Source organism: Pseudorasbora parva, chromosome 25, assembly GCF_024679245.1.
Source record: "Pseudorasbora parva isolate DD20220531a chromosome 25, ASM2467924v1, whole genome shotgun sequence".
NCBI classification, from domain to species: Eukaryota; Metazoa; Chordata; class Actinopteri; order Cypriniformes; family Gobionidae; genus Pseudorasbora; species Pseudorasbora parva.
The window spans coordinates 11,075,172-11,097,351 of record NC_090196.1 but is presented as its reverse complement, the minus strand read 5'-3'; the positions used below and the strand labels follow the sequence as shown (position 1 = coordinate 11,097,351).

The 22,180-nt window shown below is 37.5% G+C and overlaps 1 protein-coding gene across 7 annotated transcripts in view; it reads right to left on the bottom strand.

Annotated features, from left to right (window-relative positions):
- dusp8a (dual specificity phosphatase 8a) overlaps positions 1 to 22,180 on the bottom strand; it is a 65,239-nt gene that overhangs the window by 5,746 nt on the left and 37,313 nt on the right. The window contains exon 1 of one of the 7 annotated variants that reach the window (XM_067435786.1): positions 2,033 to 2,388. The exons of the other annotated variants lie outside the window; for them this stretch is intronic. Within the exon in view, the coding sequence (XP_067291887.1) occupies positions 2,033 to 2,150 (118 nt within the window). The 5' untranslated portion in view covers positions 2,151 to 2,388. Of the gene's footprint in view, positions 1 to 2,032; positions 2,389 to 22,180 lie in introns of those variants that run through there. 7 annotated transcript variants of the gene reach the window in all.

Sequence of the window (22,180 nt, the reverse complement as noted above, 5' to 3'; positions counted from 1 at the left end):
AGCAATCCTGACCCTTAAACTCAAAAGGTCAAGGATTTCAAAGAGCATCTGGGATCTGTGAAAGCAAGACCACAGCTCAAAAAGGAAAGCAGACAGGATCTCATTCGCAACTTATCTTTGATGCTCTTTTCATATCAAGGAACTGGAATATCGTCCTGCTGCGAAGTTCTAGAGGGGTGCTTTATATATCTTCCTTCAAAAAACTTGTTTCTGTACCCCAGCAACACAAACAGGAACAAGTACAGCACCACATTGTTGAAAAGCCAAGAGAGGAAATGCTTGAGTGAGGTCATCAGCTATCATTTTTTACTGGGCGGTGGTGGTGACAGTTAGGATTACAAGGAAACCATAAGCTTCCGTATCTGTCTTAACATCTTGCTAAAGTTAAATTTGACTTTTGCAGCAAAAATGTGAACAATTAATTGCACCGTAAAAAGTCAAGTCAAAGAAGTTTTACAAATACACATTTAAAAGAAATTAAAGTTCTCACTGGATGTTGCAAGTGTGCATGGACTATCGGATATTATTGGTAAAACTTAAAAAACATGCACAATGCAAAGACATGCACTAAAGTTACAGTCACGACAGACTTAGGCAACATTAGTCACTTTTATAGTCTCCAGTTGTGTAAGAGGCCAGTGGTGACGTTTCTCTAAACCACTAAGCATGTGTGTTTTTAGCAAGAGAAGTGTGCCAGGGTGAAACTCACACTGGACGAGAAGGCAATGTGCCACTCGCACACTTCCTCTACGGTTTTTTTCTCAGTCTCCAAACCTTACATAACCTTCATTTGCCATCCAGCTTTCTCTGAAAACAGAACAGTGGAATAACCTTTCTCGTATGGGGGAACCACAACATTTATCTGAAATTGCAGAGGTGGCGAATAGGTTCTGTAGAGCCTATAATGCTTGGGTCAACAAAGACTTACCCAAATTCTACAGCAGTTGCAATGCCATGTTCCCCTACTGTGCAACAAAGCAGACAAGGTAAAAAGGTTACACTTTTCGGATATGGCCATGAACTATCGAGACCATGAACTTATCAAGACGTATTTGTGTTTAATAACACAGAGTTGCACAGTTCATTAACTCCAGCCTTTGATATCAGTTCATTGTCCTGCGGCACCTGACCTCCATCTTTAGGAGCCCCTCAGTTTTTCATCTTTTCAGCTGAGCTCTATAGACACTCTCACACAGGCTTCTATTCAAGGCTCTGCATCCAGCGGCATTGATGGGCCTCTGAATGAAACTAATGCACACCAACCCACACACACACTCACACACACACACACACACACACACACACACACACACACACAAGTCTCCAGATGCAGAAGACATGACGCCATTGAGGAGCAGCCCCCATCTGTCCCCATCTCCGCGCACACACTCACTTATTAGCATCTCAATAAAGGCCCAATGACATCATTGCACACATGCATGCTGCACAATGAGGAACACAAAAAACAGCAGGGGGTTGGTGGCTACCTCATCACTCCCGGTGCTTTGTGTCATGCTTGACAGATTAGAAGTGTTAAACTCCAGGACCCTGTATCATCGAATCATTAACTGTTGGCGCTATTACAATTATTGCATTTCTGCCCTAAAGCCATTACAAAAACAGACGTCACTGCAATAAAAGTAAATTGCCCGGCAAAGTCCAACTGTTTAAGTTCTGCCTGGTGACATCAGTAAAACGCACGCGTAGTAACTCAAATATGCACTCACATATGTGCAACGCATCACACACAAAGACACTGCATTAATGTACTTAAATCATGTAAAGCAACTCTATTCATGTCCTTTTAATTTGCTACAACTCTAGGAGATAATCATAGGAGCACTATAGCAATGCTAGGTTAATGTTTTACTTTATAATATACATTCATGGTAATAGAAATGAATTTGAAGATCAGTCAATTTAAAATATTGGAACAATATAAAAACACGTCGCATAATCTCTAACCTACACGTGTTTGACAGGTACATATGGGAAAGCCCCATCTGTTCAGGTGACAACAGACGCTACACACCTCTAAGCTTGCGTTCCTTCCTCATCTTACGGACTCGGATTTTGAGCCTCATGTCTGTTCGCTGGATCCCCGGCCAGAAGCAATTCTCCGGAGGGGATATGACCACGTCTAGGGGCATCCGCACCAACTCAGAATGCACCAACTAGTCCAAACCACAGTCCAAAAACTATACGTCTGCAAGATGCTGGGTAACCACAAAAATGTACGATCCTAAAAACAACACTCCGCAGGGAAGAATCAACTGCATCCCCCTCACAGAAAGAAGTGTGTGGTCTTTCCTCAGGAGCGCCACGGATCCTTCCTCGATCTCATTCTGTGTGGCAACAACTGAAAGTGGAGCTCGCTATTGTTGCACAGCCTCCGTTCAAGTCTTTCCCCGCCTTCTCTCTCTCTCTCTCTCTCTCTCTCTCTCTCTCTGTGTGACCTTAGAGCGAATGAGCTCATTTGCCGTGAGCATAGTCTGCCCTGTCTCTCTCCTCTCTCGCTTACTTTCACTCTGTCTCCCCCCGTTTCTCTCTCTCTCTCTCTCTCTGAGCTGAATCCGGCTCATGAGTATGGCATGCAACCACATTCCTTACTCACCAAGCAAATATGCAGCCACCTTAGGGGCCCACTCTATGTTTTTCTGAAAATGAAAAAATATAACACCCTTTCAACTGTTTTCGAACAGGAACCAGAATGCAAGTACACAATTGCTATATGCAGATATAACCATTTTAGCTAGTTTGTCTCTCTTCACACTCCCTAAATGTGCATTGTGCACATTTGAAAATGGTTTTATTGTCAATGCATATAGGGGGAAAACTAAAATTATATGTATATTATGTTTTTATAAAATTATGTTGTGTATGGCCTATTGAGAGCCAATTTTCAATTTTTCTTCCAAAAATCTAAATTTTGCATCTAAAATGCTCCAGTAGAGGATTTCATATAAATGCACATACTGAATGCACTGATTCACATTAGATAAATGCATCTGAGAAATGTGTAAATGTAGTTTTATTTCTGAGATAAAACCTAAAGGCCTTCTGATACGAATCAATGGGGATTTGAAAGAAAAATATCCATATTTATACGCATTTAAGTCAAATATCTAGCTTCCGGCAGACCGCCTTCCGTATTCAACTTACGGATAAAACCACAACTGGCACAACACATGATGTTGGACACAGCATAAGCATTTTGAACTGCGAGACAGTTTCTATGTAAGTTGAATATGGGAGGCAGTCTGCCGGGAGCTAGATATTTAGATTTTGTTAAATATGGATATTTTCTTACAAAAACCTATCTATTCGCTTCAGAAGGCCTTTATTAACCCCTTGGAGCCATGTGGATTACTCTTATAATGGAAACACTTTTTTGATCTTAAAAATTTGGGCTGCCATTCACTCCCATAATAAAGCTTGGAAGAGCTATGACATTTTTAAATATATTTTTTAATATAACCCTGATGTATTCATCTGAAAGAATAATGCCATATACACCTACAGTGGCTTGTGACGGATTAAATGTAAATCATGGGCTAATTTTCCTTTTTGGGTGAGCTAACCTTTTAAGTGATCTAAATGTAAATATATATTGTCTGTGAAAGGCGTAGGACCATGAAATGTTTGTCCAATCAGTCCGAATGCAATGATACGATGTCCTCCCTGCCTGTCAATGCATTTCCATATCTCTATATCTTTGGAATGTAGGATCTTATGCTTACAAAGCTAACTCGCTATTGCTAGCCTCTCCAAAAAGTGTCTACCCTACTTTTAAAGTCTAACACAACTATCCATTTGCTGCAAGAAATGTGTTAAAGTCAACATAAAACGTAAGTTGCAATAGTCTTTTCCTCCCTATTGTGACACATCCAAGTGAAGCCGCTTCTCAAACAAGAATAAATATAGGGCGGGACTTGCTTTTAATCATCGGGAATTGATTGGCTCATTTAAATGTTCTGTGCTATTGTTGGGATCTCATGTGAGGGAGAGGTTGTGAGATTATAAGAGCACGAAGTTGGATAACTCGTTTACAATAAACATTGCGATTTTGATTTAATGCTGGTAGCAGTAATATCATTGCATGAAGTAAATGGAATGGCTGTTTCTATTGCATTATTGCATGTCATATTTGGTTTAGTAAGATCCCTGCTGAAAAGACCAGCTTGTAGCGCAATCAAGTCCAGATCCAGGCTGGTTTTTGCTGGTTAGTTCTGGTTTGATTGCAGCATTCATAACTGTATGAATGTTAAAGGACAACTCCGGCAAATTTTTACGTTTTTATGCTAAGTGGCTAAACACATCTCGTTGTCATGTAAGGCCCCTGTTCATGTTGGACAGACATTTTAATCGCATTTTGTGTCTGTTAAGAGGCACAAATACACCCTTTACATTTATGCCCCCATAACTGCCGTTTTAGCTGAGTGGGGGCTCTGGGCATTAACTGTAATAGTTCCGTGTTGCAAGCACCAATCAGGTTCCTTTTTTTTCTATAGGGTTAGGGTTAGGGTTAGGGTTTAGCCTTAAATTATATTAGCCTTAAATTATATTAGCCTTAAGTTATACCTCTGTAATCACAAAGGTATAACGATCAAGATAAACTTAAATTTCCCGGAGTTGTCCTTTAACTGTAGTTTTTTTTATCAAAATGCATGTGCATATCTATGGCGGGAGCAGTTGTATCAGAATACAACATTACACTGCAGGATCATCTATCATGTCAAGCAGAGTAGCTACGTCATTCATGCAGTTTGGCTGCAACTCCACTCGCCAGTATGTGGGGTTTATGAAGTGTTGCCACAATAAATTGAATCTAAAGCTTTTGGACTTTAACAGAGGATGGTGTGTGTGTGTGCAAAAGGAGTTTGTATGTGTGTGGAGTAGGAAAAGGGGTTATCGCTGATAGCGCTTGTTTCAGAGCACCAGTGACATGTGATACACAGATACATCAGTCCATGATGTAATGCTTACGAGGCCCAGCTGTCATGCCTGAGGTGTGAGGTAGTCTTCAGCCGAGCCCAACGCCAGCTTCAATCACTCAACACTCACATGTGTGCATCAGTCTAAGTGTGTCTAAATCCCCCAGTCTGTGATAAAACAGCGTGAAATTTAGCTGGAGTTTGATATGCATATGACATAAATGGATCCCAATGGGGCATCTCTCATTTGCACTCACAATATGGGGCGAAGGAGCTAGAATTCTCACTGCATGATTACGCTTCTAGATGTCTTGTGTACACAAGCCATAAGTGAAGTCATGATGAAGTCATGGAAAGAAAGAAACATGACACGCTAACATTACATGCTGCGCATGCGTAGCAATATCCTTTTACTGCCACTGAAACAGAGCAGATTTGCCGTGTTGCAATGTCTTTACTGCTGTGGTGTACTACTCTATATTTCATATCATTTAATCACCATCCTTCTTGATTGGAACCACTGTTTGAAGTGCTTTAATCGAGAACACATGCCGCAACAAACATGCTATTTTAATTGTAGGTGTCAACTCGGACATATCCCAGCCATTGGGCAGCTGCCCACAACGCTCCAGACGTAGGAGTTTCCACACGAAACATTTAAATACCACACTTCAGGCTAACTAAGGGAATTGTATAGCTGAGGTGAGGTCAAGAAACAAAAAAGGTTGTGGATCTGAACCCATAAACGATCACCATTGTGTTCTTGAGAATGAAACTTCCCAGATTGCTTGAGTACTGTTCCTGTACTGTAAATCAAATATTTCTCTTCAAACTTCTTCACTATACCAAACATCACTAAATATGGCTAATGCCTGCCACAGTGCACTTTCTGCAATCCTATAAGATCATTGCAAACCACACGATGACATGGATCTAATGAACTTGGGAACGACATGCATGTAGATTGTTTGATAATGACTCATTGAATCGTAGGCCACCATGCAAGTTAGTATAGAAGAATGAAACATCATCAGCATGTGCTAGTGGTAAACAAATAGAGCAAGATGAATCAGTCTTTGGCAATTGTGGTTTCTTTGTGAGAAAAATTAGGAGCAAGGAAGGAGGAGAATATGGATGCGGTCGTGGCTAGGGAAAAGAGGCCAACTTGGCATGCCAATTTTGCAAATGAAGCTTGAGGTAAGTAGTTTTAACTTTTAGCGGCATGTCACGTTGATCAATACGCCATTTCATGTCGTATTTTGTCGTATTTATAGTGACGTAAGTCAGTAGACATAGTGTAGCAGCAAACACTGTGAGATGATCATGCTGAATTTCTGATATTATCAGAACATTTTCGCAGGCTGTCTTTGGTCGTAAGACTGTGACAACGGCCTTCTTTGAACCACTGTATATCATAGGAGCACTGTTTAGGAGCCACAACTACAGGGATCATCACGATCATTGGTCATCTTTCGTCTGGGACAACCCAAACTCATACAATGTACCGGGCATAACACTATGGGGCCAGATTGCCTAAACAGGGAAAATAAGCGTAAGAGCGCAGTTCCAAAAAAGCGTCAATAGATGTTGAAAGTTCTGCATACTGACGACCGCAAATTAAATAACTGAATTGAATATGAATTTTAGAAGAATGTTGTTGTCTCAAATTGAAAACCTTTACTTTTTTACTACATGGAACCATTTGCTGTTTTCTATTTGAAAATGACATTTCAAAAGTAACTGATATGTTGCTGCTAGCATTTTTAGCCCCTCCTGCTATTTGGAGAAAGCTGCAACCATTGACTAAATAAAAAGTATTTTTTTCCATTTTCCTTTTTTTTTATTGAATTATGGTGTGTTCAAGTCGGAAAGATCGTATTTAGTGGGGAAATAGTATTTTTAAGTTTCAGGATTCTAACAAATGATTTGAACACATTTGGTGTTGTACTTACGACTTTCCAACACTTAAATACAAACTTGGCACGAGGACTTGGAAGCATCAATACATCCTCTGAGAAGTGCACTTGTTTGTTTTTCAGTGTGAGAACGTTATTAACACAACTTTTACTACAAAATGACATTAACTACAAAAATCAAAATGGGACACACCACTAGTTTTATTGTAATGGTACACCATCCTCTTACAAGAGGATACAGCTTTTGGTTGCTGATATGTGCTGTTATTTCATGTTTCTACCAATACCTCCAAATCTCCTGAAACATTCAGCATTGCTTGAGTCTTATATTAGTTTTCATTTAACATTGCCAAAACTGTTAAGCACTATTAATGTTAAAAAGACTATATGAACCAGATCTCGCTCAGTTCAGAAAAGACTCAAGGCTTCCAAGTGTAAGGGCTCAACAGGATGCCGTCACTCAGTACTGGGCTGAAACCCAGTGTACAGGTCAAAGGTCAAGTTCATTAATCAAGGTCTGCCATGTTTCAGCTATGTTCCCGACAGCCGAAGGAGGACACAGTTTTAACACTCTTTTGGGGGCCAGTTACACCAGATTTAAATTTTCAGAGGTTTCGCAAAGATGTGTTAACAGCCAAAAGCTTAAAACCATCTAGTGTGATTAATACAGTCGGATGATGAAATTGATTGTTTTAAGCAAGTATTCTAATGTCACTGTGAGACAAGGATGTCCAGAGAAGAAGATTGACCAACTGTTGGACTCCTTCCTTTGCCCAAGCTTAAAAATAATGTCGTAATGTCAGATGTTCAAACATGGAAAGAAAGCGAAGACATACAATGGAGAACAATTGAAGAATTAAAATTTTGGGGTGAACTGTGCCTTAAACATGAGCACTGATGTATAATTTTTTGCATCAACTATTCCCAATTTTCCATACTAGAAAAGAAGGGGTGATTGAGAAACTAGGGTTGATCTATTAATATGGATGGACCCACCCTTCCCCCTTAAAAGACGGAGAAAGAAAGTAATCTAGACCCCCCTGTGGAGAACAATGATGTCATCAGGCCACATGTAAACCAGGATAGAGGTCTCCAGAGAGGGTTACACAACTGGGAGGATGTGCTTCGTGAGAGTGGGAAGGAAAGGGGGAAACGGGGAGAGAGAGGGAGGGAGAGAGAGAGAGAGAGAGAGAGAGAGAGAGAGAGAGAGAGAGAGAGAGAGAGAGAGAGAGAGAGAGAGAGAGAGAGAGAGAGAGAGAGAGAGAGAGAGAGAGAGAGAGAGAGAGAAATGAGAAGGGAGTATTAATGCTTCCAATAAGACAGAGGAATTATGACAAAGCCCATATTCTTTACACAGGGGCTTCAAGCTCCACTGGAAATCCAAATTTAGCCGAAGATGGAATGGAAGGACTTTGGGCCTCTATCAGGAAATGAGTGCTGGGTTGCGTCACTTGTTTGTGTATGTGTATGTCCTGTGTTCTGCAAACTTTTCCTGGAATTCATTGCATTCTTCAAGAGGCACCAAAACCTTTGGAACGTTTGAAAGATATTACAAATAGAAGTGTTGATTGAACATGCTAATTTAGAACTAGAACAATTCTTTGTATGTGACCCTAGAGCACAAAACCAGTCATATGCTGCACGGGTATATTTGTGGCAATAGCCATCAATACATTGTACGAGTCAAAATTATTTTCTTTTTTTATGTTTGAGTAAAGTACTGTGAAGAGATTTAGTAAATTTCCTACCATAAATATATATACAAAAATATTATTAGTAGCAACATGCATGGCTAAGGACTTAATTTGGACAACTTTAAAGGTGATTTTCTGAATATTTAGAGTTTATTGCACCCTCAGATTCCAGATATTTCAATAGTTGTAACTAAAAAAAAAATTAATTGACCGTTATGACTGGTTTTGATCCATATATATGTCACATTTAAGAAAAATAACTAAAGACAATGCTCCCTGACATGTACATAAATTAAAGGAATTTTCCTACCGTCGGAGCAATTCAACACCCTGGACTAAAACGACATGGAATAGCAACATAGTGTAGCATTGTGATAGCAACAAACAACACTTCTGAAATGTGTAAAATCTATAACACTTTCAAAATGTTGCTTATTGTAAGATGAAGTACAGCAACAAAATGATCCAGAACATTGACTGAAACTAAGCAGCAAAAATCATTTTAAACTTAAGTTGATTAACGCAAATGTACAATTAAACCAAAATTTAGACACTTTTAACCCACAGCTTGTTCACTATAGTTTAGAAAATGGTAATAAAATATGACAAGAACTCAGAGTTATGTCAGATAACTTTGATAGAAAGGGATATTACGGATTACAATCAACCAATCAGCTGTTAAATTTAAGTACACAATTAGATAATACCCATTTAGGTCGACCGGTGACCAAGCAATGCTTCATTTTGTTCAGTAAAAGGTCGCATTAGCGATTAAAGAAAAAACACTTAAGCAAAACATGGTCAGGTCAGGTGTCTGAATCATGTTGGTCCCTTGTATCAACTGTACTTGTAGTCACAGTATTAAGAATTTTGGGGTATAATGTCATTTTACTTTATTTTGCTATCCTCACTTTCATAAACTATAGTGTCCTGCACCCACTAGTAAAAAATTATACCTGGTACCAGAATATTTTTTGGTTTGACTGTATGCATTTGGCAGATGCTTTTTCAGTTTTTTTTTAAACTTAAATTGCATTTAAGATATATAATTGACCAATCTTCCTGGGAATCAAACCCACACTGAAGAAAAAACCAAGTAAAAACTTGATGCTACAGGATTTACAATTTTCACTCAGAAATTGGTAGAAACAGCAAGTAACACACTGAATTAAATGTGAAACTTGAGCATGAAACTAAACATATTTAAGGGTACAATATAGCTCCTTTCACACTGCGATTCCGGCAAATACACGGATAATGCGACCCGGCATTTGTTCCCGGGCCGCTAGATTTGGTCCATTCACACTGCCAGCGAAATACCGTAATATGTGCGCTCTCACACACAGCGTTCAATGGTCCCGGGTCGAGTTGACACGTGACATCCTGATGTGACGTATAATGGCGAGCGATCTCAGCTTCAGTGCGGATAGTAAGGAGCTCCGTGGTCTCGACTTGTGTCTAGTTTGCACACAATTCTGCTTGTTTAATTTTAGTTTCTTTTGTATACGAACACTCTCTGCGTTTAAAACACTGACTAGCTCTTCTGGCACTGCAGGGTTGTATTATTGAAAAAACAAGCTCTAGGAGTCGCACGATAACTACGTACACGTTGCAGCATTAGTTTCGGCTTTTGTTCACACAGCGCTCGTCCCGGGTCGAATCCCGCAATATTACTAGGTCCCCGACCCGGGTCGAATTCGGTAATCAATCCCGGGATGTGGTTGCTTTCACACAGAAGGCGACCCGGCAATGTTCCGGGAATATTGCGGGTCCGACGTGCAGTGTGAAAGGGGCTCATGTAAGTTTTGGCGCTAGAGGTCGCTTATTCAAAACAATGGCGTAGCTTGATGATGCCGTGAATGAGCGAGGAATCATGGGAGTTGTAGTCTTGACTTTTCACTCGAGCAGAAATCGTATTCATGGATGAGCGAAAGTATTAAAGTTTTATTAACATTACTCTAGTATGAAGGAGGCCACTGGAGCAATTGTTACGCAATGGAGTTTTATTATGACGGGACACAGTCCCCGGCGCCATTTCTCCTTTTTCGGTCATGAGTATGAGGTGATGCAACAGAAATCTCTCTCTCTCTCTCTGATGTTAGCCACTTGACAAAAAAGTGCTGTCTCTGAGGAATGGTAAAACCATTACTCGTGGTGAATCAAGAACAAGAGAGTCATAAAATAACTATGTTGCGCTGTACAATGATTCGTTTTCTGTTGATAAATGTATTCAAACAGTTGCTCATCTGTCTAATAAAATACATTATTATATTAAAGCATCTCTGGTGTTTCCATGGTTTGTACAGAAATCGAGGGTAATGTGGATACGTCATTGACAGCCGACAAATTGACATGGTCCGCGTCCTGGTTAAAATGGCTTATTTCTCTGGATATAAACATTGTCGGAAACATTTGGGATAATGCAAGTACACAGGTCAACAAAATATATAGGACAATGTTCTAGTGTTTTTGGGAAATTTTCAACTTACATATTGTGCCTTTTAAAAAGTATTTTCTTGTAAAATATATATCCAATATAATTTCAACTTTAAAAAATAATAATAATCATTGGCATTATAAGTGCCATTTTCTACCCTTTGAGTTCTTTTGACAAGAATTTCACTTGGCCTGTCCTGAATGAAATATGCTGGTGCTTGGAGGTTAGCCAGTTATAACAAGTCATTTCCATATGATCTTTAAGGTACAATTGCAAAAACAGCTGTTTCAATTTGAGAGAGGATGGAAAATATAATTATTTATGGTTTTAATTATGCTGGTTTTAATGCAAGAAAGCATTGCTAAAAGCATAAAAGTGGGGAAATAAAATGCTGCAAAAGCGTTAAATATTTCTTTCTGGTTCTGCAAGTTGGACATAGAGTGGAAAATTTTTCCTTCGTTTAGTTAAATGCACTAAACGTTTTTATTTTTTGAGGTGAAATGTGAATGATAGGTAGAATCCAGAAAAGAAAAGTGGGCGTGGGTAAACCAAAGGAGAAAAGAGTGAAAAAGAGGGAGACGGTAGCAGAGAGGCAAGGAGAAGTAGTTCATGTCATGCTGAAAGTATTTGGCACTGGTCGGCTCGCTGACATTTCTTCATTTCTTCAGCTTGTTTCTCAGAATTGACATAACACATATAATTTGAGGTCTATGAGAGCACAGAGAAGTTAAAGCCAAGTTTACAGTGGGCCATATGTAGGACAAATGCTACTCATTTCTTCATACCGCAAAGTGGTGTATGTGCATGTCGAGGGTACAGGGTGGAGACCGAAAGGTCATCTTTTTGACCTTTGCGAATCTGTGGCCTGTGTATGTGTGCCTGTTCAAGTAGGCGACTGGCGCCAGATGTGATGACCACAGGAGCCTGAACTAAAAATAGAGCCATGCTCTAATCAGAAAGACATACAGCGAGAGAAAGAGTTTTGTGTGTGTGTGTGTGTGTGTGTGTTGAAAATAACAGAGCACCAAGATCGTCCCTCGAGAGCTTACCTCATAGTAATGGCAACAGTGGCTCTTTTTCAATAGAAACATTGATCCCCGTGCTGCCCTGGGACGATAATGGACATGGGATACATCAACAAAGGAAGTCAAGTTGCTAAATGACAATGTTTTAGTTTTTAACCTTCTAAACTGATTCAAGATTTGTTTTACAAAATGTCTATTATGACTAGGGTTTCAATGTTCACATTATGTTGCTATTCCTCACATCATCTAAAAGCATCCAATAAACGATCCCCCAAAAAAGTGGTATTTGTTCGAGTAAATTAGTGGTCTCAGGGAAATGCTTTGGGGTTGCTAGGGTGTTCTGGATGGTTTGTAGGTGTTTTCTACTGGCCCAAAAACAGCCCATTTATAAGATTCTGGTTCTTTAGATATGACTTGGGTCAAATGCAAGTTTTGGGATTTTGCTTACCCATTTGATCTACTATGAAAAAATGTGGAATCGGATAGCATTTCCATTATAGGCTGCACAATTTTAGGCATCATTTCATTTTTTTGCTTCTATATTTATATGTAATAACTTCTAAAAGTACAAATGTTGAGCCTTGGTGCCTTTCTGGAAAACGTAAGTTTGAATCTGTCCGGCATAAGATACTTTCCCACCTGTGGAACATTTTCAGTTCCTAGAACTAATGGCGAAAGTACAGACTTTTTGGTGTGTTCGCACCGCTGTAACGATCTAGAAACTTCTTGAAAGTAGGAGCTAAATCAGTTCCCCCAAGAGTAGGATCTAACCCAGCACTATAGGAGCTACCAGTGATGTGTGTGCTGATTGGCCGAACGCATGTAAAACACCAACTCCCGCCATTTTATAAAAAGCCATGTACACACATAGATTATAGCCTATATATTTACTTTAGAACTAACTTTATGAACATAAACAGTGGAAAACAGTGACAGATGGACCTCTTAACCTATACACTAAAAAGAAAATCCAATGCAACTTTGAGGGGAACCAAGAGAAACATGTATTTCTTCTCAGCTAGCGACATTGGACATCAAGCACACAGCAAACGCTGATACTTTTTCATATACTGTCTACTTTCGTTGTATAACAGTTCTATATCTAATAATGTATTAGACATGACTGTTAGACAGATAGCAAACGAATGAAGACTGAGAAGCGATGTGTGCTCAGGCTTTGGCGTTCACAGCTCCTTCAAAATAAAGGTCTGCAGCGTTGTAAAAATAAAAGTCACAACAACATCACTTAAGAGTTCCTACTGGCAACCTGGAAAATGTTCCTAGGGGAACTGTCCTCCTGGCTAAGTCATATAACTAAGTTATTGGAGTTACCTGGTGTGAAAGGTTGCAGCTATACACTGCAAAGAAATGCTTCTTATTTAGCATTTTGTTCTTGTTTCCAGTCCAAATATCTACAAGTTCTTAAATCAAGATGCATTTACTAGATAAGTAAAATGACATAAGATATTTTTTCTTATTTTCTGGGGAAAAATCTAAATGAAGTGCCAATGGGGTGAGGAAAATAATCTTATATCTGTTTGGGATAGAAACAAGACACAGGATTTGTGTCTCACCCCATTGGCAAATAATTTTGATTGTTTTAAAAGCTTAATTTTTATTTGATTTTCAAGAAAACAGAAAATATCTCATGTCCTTTTACTTATCTTGTAAATGCAAAATTAAGTGAGTTTTTACTTAATTTTACTTTACTAAGCTAAAATATCTGCCAATCAGGTACAAAAAGTAATCTCGTCTCTTTTGGAAAGTTTGCAAGTTTTTCTTACCCCATTGGCAGATCAGTTTGCTTTTTTTTTTCTTGATTTTTTTCCAAACTCACTTAATTTAGATTTATTTCCTCAGAAAACAAGATATAATATCTTATGTCATTTGACCAATATAATTGATGCATCTTGATTTAAGAATTTGCTGATATTTGGACTGGAAACAAAACAAAAATGTTAAGAGAAGCATTTTTTTTTTTGCAGTGGCATATTATGATTATAGTTGGCACTTTGAAAAATTGCTTTTGTTCCTGGATAAAACCATCTGCACTGTAAAAAATTATTTAGCAAAAAAGTTACCTGGTTGCCCTAAAATTTTGAGTTCATTGAAATTAAAATTTTGTGTTAATACAATGAACATTTTTTTTTAGATTTGACAACCTTTATTAAAATATTATTAAAAGATTTTGTAAGCATATTGAGTAATTGTGTGTTTTATTTCTGATGACGCAGTGAAACATGCCAAATAGTGCTATTTTCATGATTTATCAAATTTTTTATGTGGTTCATATACAATTATATTTTGAGTTTCTATTTATTAAACAAATTTCCTTCATTGTATCAACTCAAAATTTTAATTTCAATAAACTCAAAATTTTAAGGCAACTAGGTTACTTACATTTTTAAGTTAAACCAACAAAAAACAAAAGTTTTTTTTTACAGTGTGGTAAATGCATTCATGTAAAAAACAACAGCGGGATCTAATTTAGTGGCATTTTTGTTCGTTTCATTGACTTCAAAGTTGGACTACCAGTATATTTATGTGTCAAATGTATCTTGCAATGCTGAATGTTTAGGCTAAAAATATGATTCGTCTTTTATAATCTTGGCTTAGAACAGTTAAAGTCGTGCAAATATAATAGGAAACATTTTTCCAGAGAAGTCTGTCAGACTTTTCCTGTGCTGGTTTAAATCATGAATGCCCTCCTGTCCTTTACCTCAACTGGTCGTAGAAATGGCTGCAAAAACTGGAGCTTTGGCTGACTGTGGTGAGTCTGGAGTCTGAGAGAGAACGTAATGTTGAGGGCAGGCTTACAGTGAAAGGATATATTGATATTGTTTTAGAGCAAATGCGTCACCACCTGTTCATTACCTCATTTTGGCGAACACACACAAACACTTCAGCAAGAAACGCCCAGTTGCATAATAGAAGCCCGGGAGTGAGACAAAGCTGAATTCAGCTCCAAAAGCAGCTAAATACAAAGGGGGAAGGAACAGCCACGCTCTGCTCCATGCCAAGCTAAAACTTTCATCTTCTAATTGAGCATAATTTGCTACTTTCTGCCGAATTCCTCCCACTTTTGCTGTGTTAACTATTGGTGGTACAGAAGACATTGTATTCATCCTTTTTGAGTGAGCAATTTTAGAGCAGCTGGAAGTTTAAAATGTGTCAAACAAAAAACTAACACTGTAAAAAAAAAAAAAGGCAAATTTTGAACTTTTGCAGTACAATCGACTTGAATGTTTAAGTTATTTCAACTTAAATTATGTTAAACTGACTTTAAAAAATGAGTTACATCTTGAATAACTAATAAAAAAAAGTTTAACATTTCTTAACTTATTTTGATAAGTTAAAACAATGTAAAAACCTATGTTGTCTACTTATTGAACATATAATTTTTACAGTGTACTCTTTGAAATAATGTTGGTTTCATTTGGATGAAACAAAATTGGATTTTGAAAAGTTTTAAACTATAAAAAAAAATTGTTGTGGTAAAAAGTCAAATAAAAAGTAACATTTTCACAATGAATACATGTGGATGTATATATCTTAATCATTTTCAAGTCATCTTAATTTGTTCATTCATAAATTTAGGTTTTGCACACCACATGACATTTTGCAATCTTACTTTCAGATTTTAGGTATTAAGGTATTAACACCAGGTATTAAGATGCATTTTGGTAGATTGGATCACAAGTGGATGAGGGAGACTTATTTCTGTTCACACATGGGGCCTCATTTACAACCGATGCATATGCACAAAATAGGCCCTCCCTACGCACCAGTTGTGATTTATTAAAACAAACTTGACGGGAAAATTTGACCCATGCATATGAACATTTTGGAGACTGAGCAGTTGGTGAGCTGAGATACTTATGCAGATGAAGGAAAACCACTTTGAATCCTCCTTATGGGTTCTTATCATAAATATAGTGCATGTTCACAATAACAGTTTGAATAAATAAAATAATGATTTAAATGGGGGGGGGGGGTGTCCTAATGCCATTTGCCATTTTAATACATTCTGACTAATTTACACTGTTAAAGAGTTGGATTCTCGTGCCAAAATGTAAAAAAAATATATATATGTTACGAAAAGTTTTTTGGCCCTGCATGATGTCATAAAGTGCGAAGTTCCTTGTATGGGCACTTCTCCTGGATCTTCCTAATGTCTTGAGTGTTAAACGCAACCCAGGCTCATTGGAAATACGTGACTCTGCCTACATTTTTGCAACACCCAAAATATGTACCTCCAGGTACATTTACCTGCACTTTTTGGGTGAAACGTCCATCGGAGGCGCTAAGTGGTAATATTTTTTAAATATAAAATATAAAACCATCATCTCCGCGTGTATGTCTATGCCATGTGATTTCGCCAACCTGATCTCACAGAATTCATATTTATAGCCTAATTTTATATTTTGGAGCTACTTACTCCACTCCTACCCTAAACCTACCCACTCTCAACAATATAAAACACGTAACAGGCAAATAAATGTACAGTCACATGTATTTATTGCAAAAACTGACCAAAAAACAGTATAGAAGTATTAACTCATGTTGCATTCCAAGTCTTCTGAAGTCATACGATATCTTCATGTGAAGAACAGAGTTGATCTTAATGTTTAGTCGTTGAAATGATGATCGCGCTACTTTGTGAACAGAACACACACACACGCAGTCGTTCATTCATATTTCTAATTTCAAATGATACACACGGCAAGTGACGTGATCGGTCAAGAAACACACGAGAGCCAATGACATTTTACAATCAAAGCTGACGTAATAACGCAATTGGTCACGAGACACACGATAGCCAATGCTGTCAAAGCTGACATGACGTTACTTGCGGCGGCAATATTTGAAATGTATTACCGGTATTAATCTTTGGTGGATAGACTCGACGTTCTGATCGCTTTTGGGGATTTTCTTCACACAAATCAATCGTTTGGCCTCGGAACACTTGGGATATTTGTACTTTTTGAATAAATTATGCATGCAATCATATCTGCCTGTTATATCCTGTTTTTATAATACACAAATGGGTACACTGAAAAAAATGACTTTGTGGTATTGTAAAATCTATTACATTAATTCATGTAATTTATACATTGTAAAATCAAGATTAAGTTGGAACTATATATCTTATGTAAAATTTACACAATTTATTAATGTAATAAATTAACTGAGAAGAAAGAGTAAATTTTACCATATATTTACAAATAGTATTTAATGTTTTATAGTCACAGCACATTCACCTAAAAATACTAAGTAAATTTTAATCTGAAAAGCAAAGTGAATCTGCCCGCCCGTTTTTGTTGTTGCTCAAAAATATCCCTGTTCAGTGGCAGAGACGGTCGGTTTGGGATGTCGCTTTTACATGGCTGACTTATTCTCGGTAAGTTCTGACCTTTCTATTTTAGATTTGTGATAACGTTGTACTTCGTTTTGATGGTTTGATTATTGCATAGACGTTACGGTTTAAAATTGACTAAAAGTGAGTTTTAATCACAATAACGGTAGCTAAAGCTAAAGCATTATCCACTTCTATAAAGTTGAGACTGGTGTTTAGTCAAAGATAGAGGGGATTAAATGTAGTTAGCCACGTTCTTGTCGAAAAAGTCACCCTGTCTGGTTAACTTCAAAATAATTTAATGTTAGCTGGCCGTAATTAAGTGCTGGCTGCCTGTGTGTGTCCTCTAGCTAATGTTAGCATTTTTTAAAAGTGTCTAAGTTAGTTGTTTTTATATCCACTGAAAATTTCACAGCAATTATTATATCAAAGCATAAGTTAGTCTGCACTCTGCACTAAAGAAGGAAAGTTTGGATGGCAGGTGAACTCTGATACCAAATAAGCATTGATGTATAACGTTAGCAACAAGTGCATGAATGTCAGCAATTCTATTTTAGTGAGCTAACGACATGAAGGTCCGGTCACCTTTTTAATGAATATAAAATGTAATGTTATAAATGTAATTCTATTTCTTAAATGGAATTGTGTTCTTTCTTTCTTACAAACTGTATGCAGGAGGACAGTCGCAGTGTTGCCGCTGAACATATCCTTAAGATGGTCGTCCATGGAGCTGATCGAGAGGATCCAGTCGATGTGTGAATGAGCATTAAGGAAAAGTGACCATTCTGTTTCAGCTGGACTATGCATGTGCTCGTCATTAAAGGGTTAAGTTAGTTCAGTTCAGTCAAAAATGCAATGTCTGTCATTAACTCCTCTCCCTAATGTCGCTCCACACCCGTAAGACCTCCGTTCATCTTAACACACAGTTTAAGATATTTTATATTTAGTCCGAGAGCGTATGCAAGTGTATGCACACTATACTGTCCATGTCCAGAAAGGGAATAAAAACATCATCAAAGTAGTCCATATGAGACATCAGTGGGTTAATTAGAGTCTCTTGAAGCATCCAAAATACATTTGGGTCCAAAAATAACAAAAACTACGACTTTATTCAGCATTGTCTTCTCTTCACCGTTTGAATCTTTATTTGAGGATTGAACACAAACACGGAAGAGAAGACAATGCTGAATAAAGTCGTAGTTTTTGTTATTTTTGGACTCAAATGTGATACATTTCATATTTGGCTGAACTAACCCATTAATGTTAGTTATGCCACTGTTGGCTGCTGATGTTTAGTTGAACCATACATGGTTAATTCTACAGTTATTGTAAATTATAATGAATGTACCTTAACTACTTAATCAGTTGATGTGAACATTACTGATTTAATGGTTAAATTTTGACATAATAAACTGTTCAACTTCATTGTATTTATGTGTGATTTGTGATAAATGTATTTGATGCAGATAACATTATTACATTTATTTGGTTTAAAATAGCAACATTTACATAATAATAGTGAGTAATATAAATTAATTCAACTAAGTAATTCAAAATGTCAAATGGACAAACATTATAAAATCTAGTTAATTACTTCATAAGAGTAAATAATACAGATTTATAAAATTTTCACAATAGTTATGCTCCTTTTAAAATTAAATTTACTTGATTACTTTTAATAAATACAACATGCTAAGTTAAATATAATTAAGTAACATTTACTTAATGTCTTTGCAAATGTTACATTTATAGTTAAGTACATTTTACTTGATATTGGCAAGTAAGTTGTACTTGATATCGCAGCAGTAAATTTTACAAATTGTTACAAAGATTTTATCAAGTAAATCTTACAAGTTGTTTTTATCAGTGTAGGTTTAGGGAAGCGTTTGAGTTACGCGTTCAAAATGTGTCTGAATATGTGTGTGTGTGTGTGTGTGTGTCCACAAGGTAAATGGATTTATAAACATACTAAATTGTTTTTTTTTAAATGTAAAAATGCAGAATGTTTCTTGTGATGGGTAGGTTTAGGGGCTGTTGTGTGTGTGTGTGTGATGGTTTAGGGGTAGGGGCAGTGTAGGGGGATAGAATGAAACACCGTTGATAAACACGCTAAAAAGCGATTATGCGTCTTGATAGCACGGCAAAATGGCATACGAATTGGCGTGTCATACATACACCATTTCATGAGATCAGTCTGGGAACGGAGAAAAAATATTACCACTTAGCGCCTTCAGTGGACGTTTCACCCAAAAAGTGCAGGTAAACGTACCTGGAGGTACATATTTTGGGTGTTGCAAAAATGTAGGCAGAGTCACATATTACCAATGAGCCTGGGTTGGTTAAACGTGGATGAATATGCATATGCAAATTATATGCAGAAAAGGATATACATAGTTAAACGAGGCATTGTTTATGGTGATTTCAGCTCCATATATGGTGGACACGGGATGGAGATGAGTGTATGCACATCTTCCGCTGACTGGATTTATAAAGGGAATTTTGCATGGGTTCTGCCACATGGTTTTATAAATCTTAAAGCTTTTGTGCTTTAATATAATTTGGAGCCAGGGCGTCAAGCAACTCTCCGTTGGCTTGCGAGCTGGAAAAACCAAACTCTAGTCAGGCCAATCACATCGTGTACAAAGTCGGTGATCGGGCTTAACATAATGACGGCAGAGTTGCGTGCTACTTGAAAATGAAGCAGCTGGCGAACATCACCTTTTGAATCTGCTTTGGCCGTGACTCTGGAAGACTTGGAGTTATGCTTTTCTTTGAGAAAAGATCAAAGAATGGCAAAAAAGGAAGATGTGTTCAGTGTTTTGCCGACCAGATACGGCAAAAGTTAAATCAACTAGCTCTGTGGACTGCTTCACCTTCTTCGTTTCTCTGGTTGATTGTAGCACTATCCTGTTGCAGTTTGAGTCTTGAGTTTGAAAGACAACAGTTTATCCCGCCCCTTGGATTGAGCCCTGCCAATGGTGAGTTCCCAGACCCAACATCTTGATGTGGGTCTGGCTTACCAGGCTACGTACGCAACTTTTAGGATGAAAACTACGGAAAGTTTTATAAATGAGGCCCCTGATGTGTTTTTTTTTCTGTCTCTTTTGTCCACTTTCAATTACTTCTGTCCTGTATTCTTTGAAACGAGGGTCTGGGCTGGTAAATATATTGGCTTTTTCAGATCTTTATGCAGATTTTAATACCAAAAATGATGTATGAATAAATAAAGCAAAAAACGTGTATGATGTCATTGGCTCAAACAATACCTGGAGAAAATGGCACATGTAAATGCATCTAGGTGACCCAGTGAAATTGATGTCCCACCATGCATAGAAAAACAAAGGCAGATGGCATCAAGCTAGGGAGATTAAGCGTGACTGCACATCTGTATGACACGCGTGTATGTTCCGCTGCACATCCCTGTGGGTAAGGTGTGAAAGCTTCAGGCTGTGAACTCTGTGTGTGTAAATGTGTGTGTTCCATTCCAATAAGAAGGACAGCGTGGATGAGATGCCTGTGGAGGGAGATGGAAGATCAAATTCAACAACAGCATGCATAACATTTCAGTCCAAGAACCTGTGATTGCCACACATTAACAGGAAACAGCAGGACATCTCAACAGGCAACAAAGACAATGTTAATGTCAGTCAACCAGGTGGACCCGAAGAGCTGGTTCAGATGCGTTATAATTAGTGCTGTCAAAATTAGCGTGATAACTCATGCGATATATACTTTATTTCGGTCATCCTTTGGCTAGCCTTACATTATATGATCACATTCTTATTCAGGCAAACGCTTTTGAACCATTCAAGAGCGTCAAGTCAAGAGAATGCACTGTCTGTGACTGTCCTGACACACACTCACACTACGCTCAGAAAGACCAACATCAGTATTGCACGCTCAGACAGCGTGCCAGAATCCAGTTCTCTTTAGCACTTGAACAAACAATAACACACAGAATTAAGCCAAAATGACCGTTTGGTTGAGTATTCTGATAAGAGCAGTCTTAAACAAGTTAAATAACATCTTAAATTAATTTGAAGAGAGGAAATGAGATGCGCACAACAGCGCGTCAAATCCACATCATGTTCTTAAAGTGACAGCAGCATAAACCAGTTGGTGTGATGTCTGACGTTAATCAAAGAACAAAGATAACAGAGACAATTGTAGCTTTAATGAGGATTAATCAATATTTGATTTATAATTTATGTAGTCAAGACTGTAATGTGTTGATAACTTTATAAAATTTCTTTATATTGATTATACTGTATATGAATGCCACAGGTAAATATGACATTTATTATAATGGGTTTATGTGAAGATTGTTTTAAGTTCCCTTAAATAAAATAAAACATTATTTCATAGACAGATCAGTAGCAGTTTTAGAATCAGTGATGCCTTCTTTCATATGATGGCATTACAACAAATATTTAAAATACACTGTCTTCAAGTTGTTTCTACATTAATTTGGAGAGTAACTTAAGTTAAGAGCAAGGTATTACAATATAAAAATATTCAAAACTCTGATATTTTCATTCATCATTCATTATTTTATTTTTATTTTTTTTCAAATTCAAATGACAGCACTAGTTATAATTTATTTACACTAGGGATGTTCAGTTAGTTTTTCCACTAACTGAAAACCGAAGCTTGTTAACTGATCATTAATATTTACTGGACATGATTATTTTAAATTAGAATTAAATTAATTTAGAATGGATACGTTGCTGAGTTTCGCTTCATTTTTTTAACACGCTCTACAAACTTTTTCACGGAAAGGAAAAAGAGACAGCAGTTCTTCAATTTAGAACTGCTTTC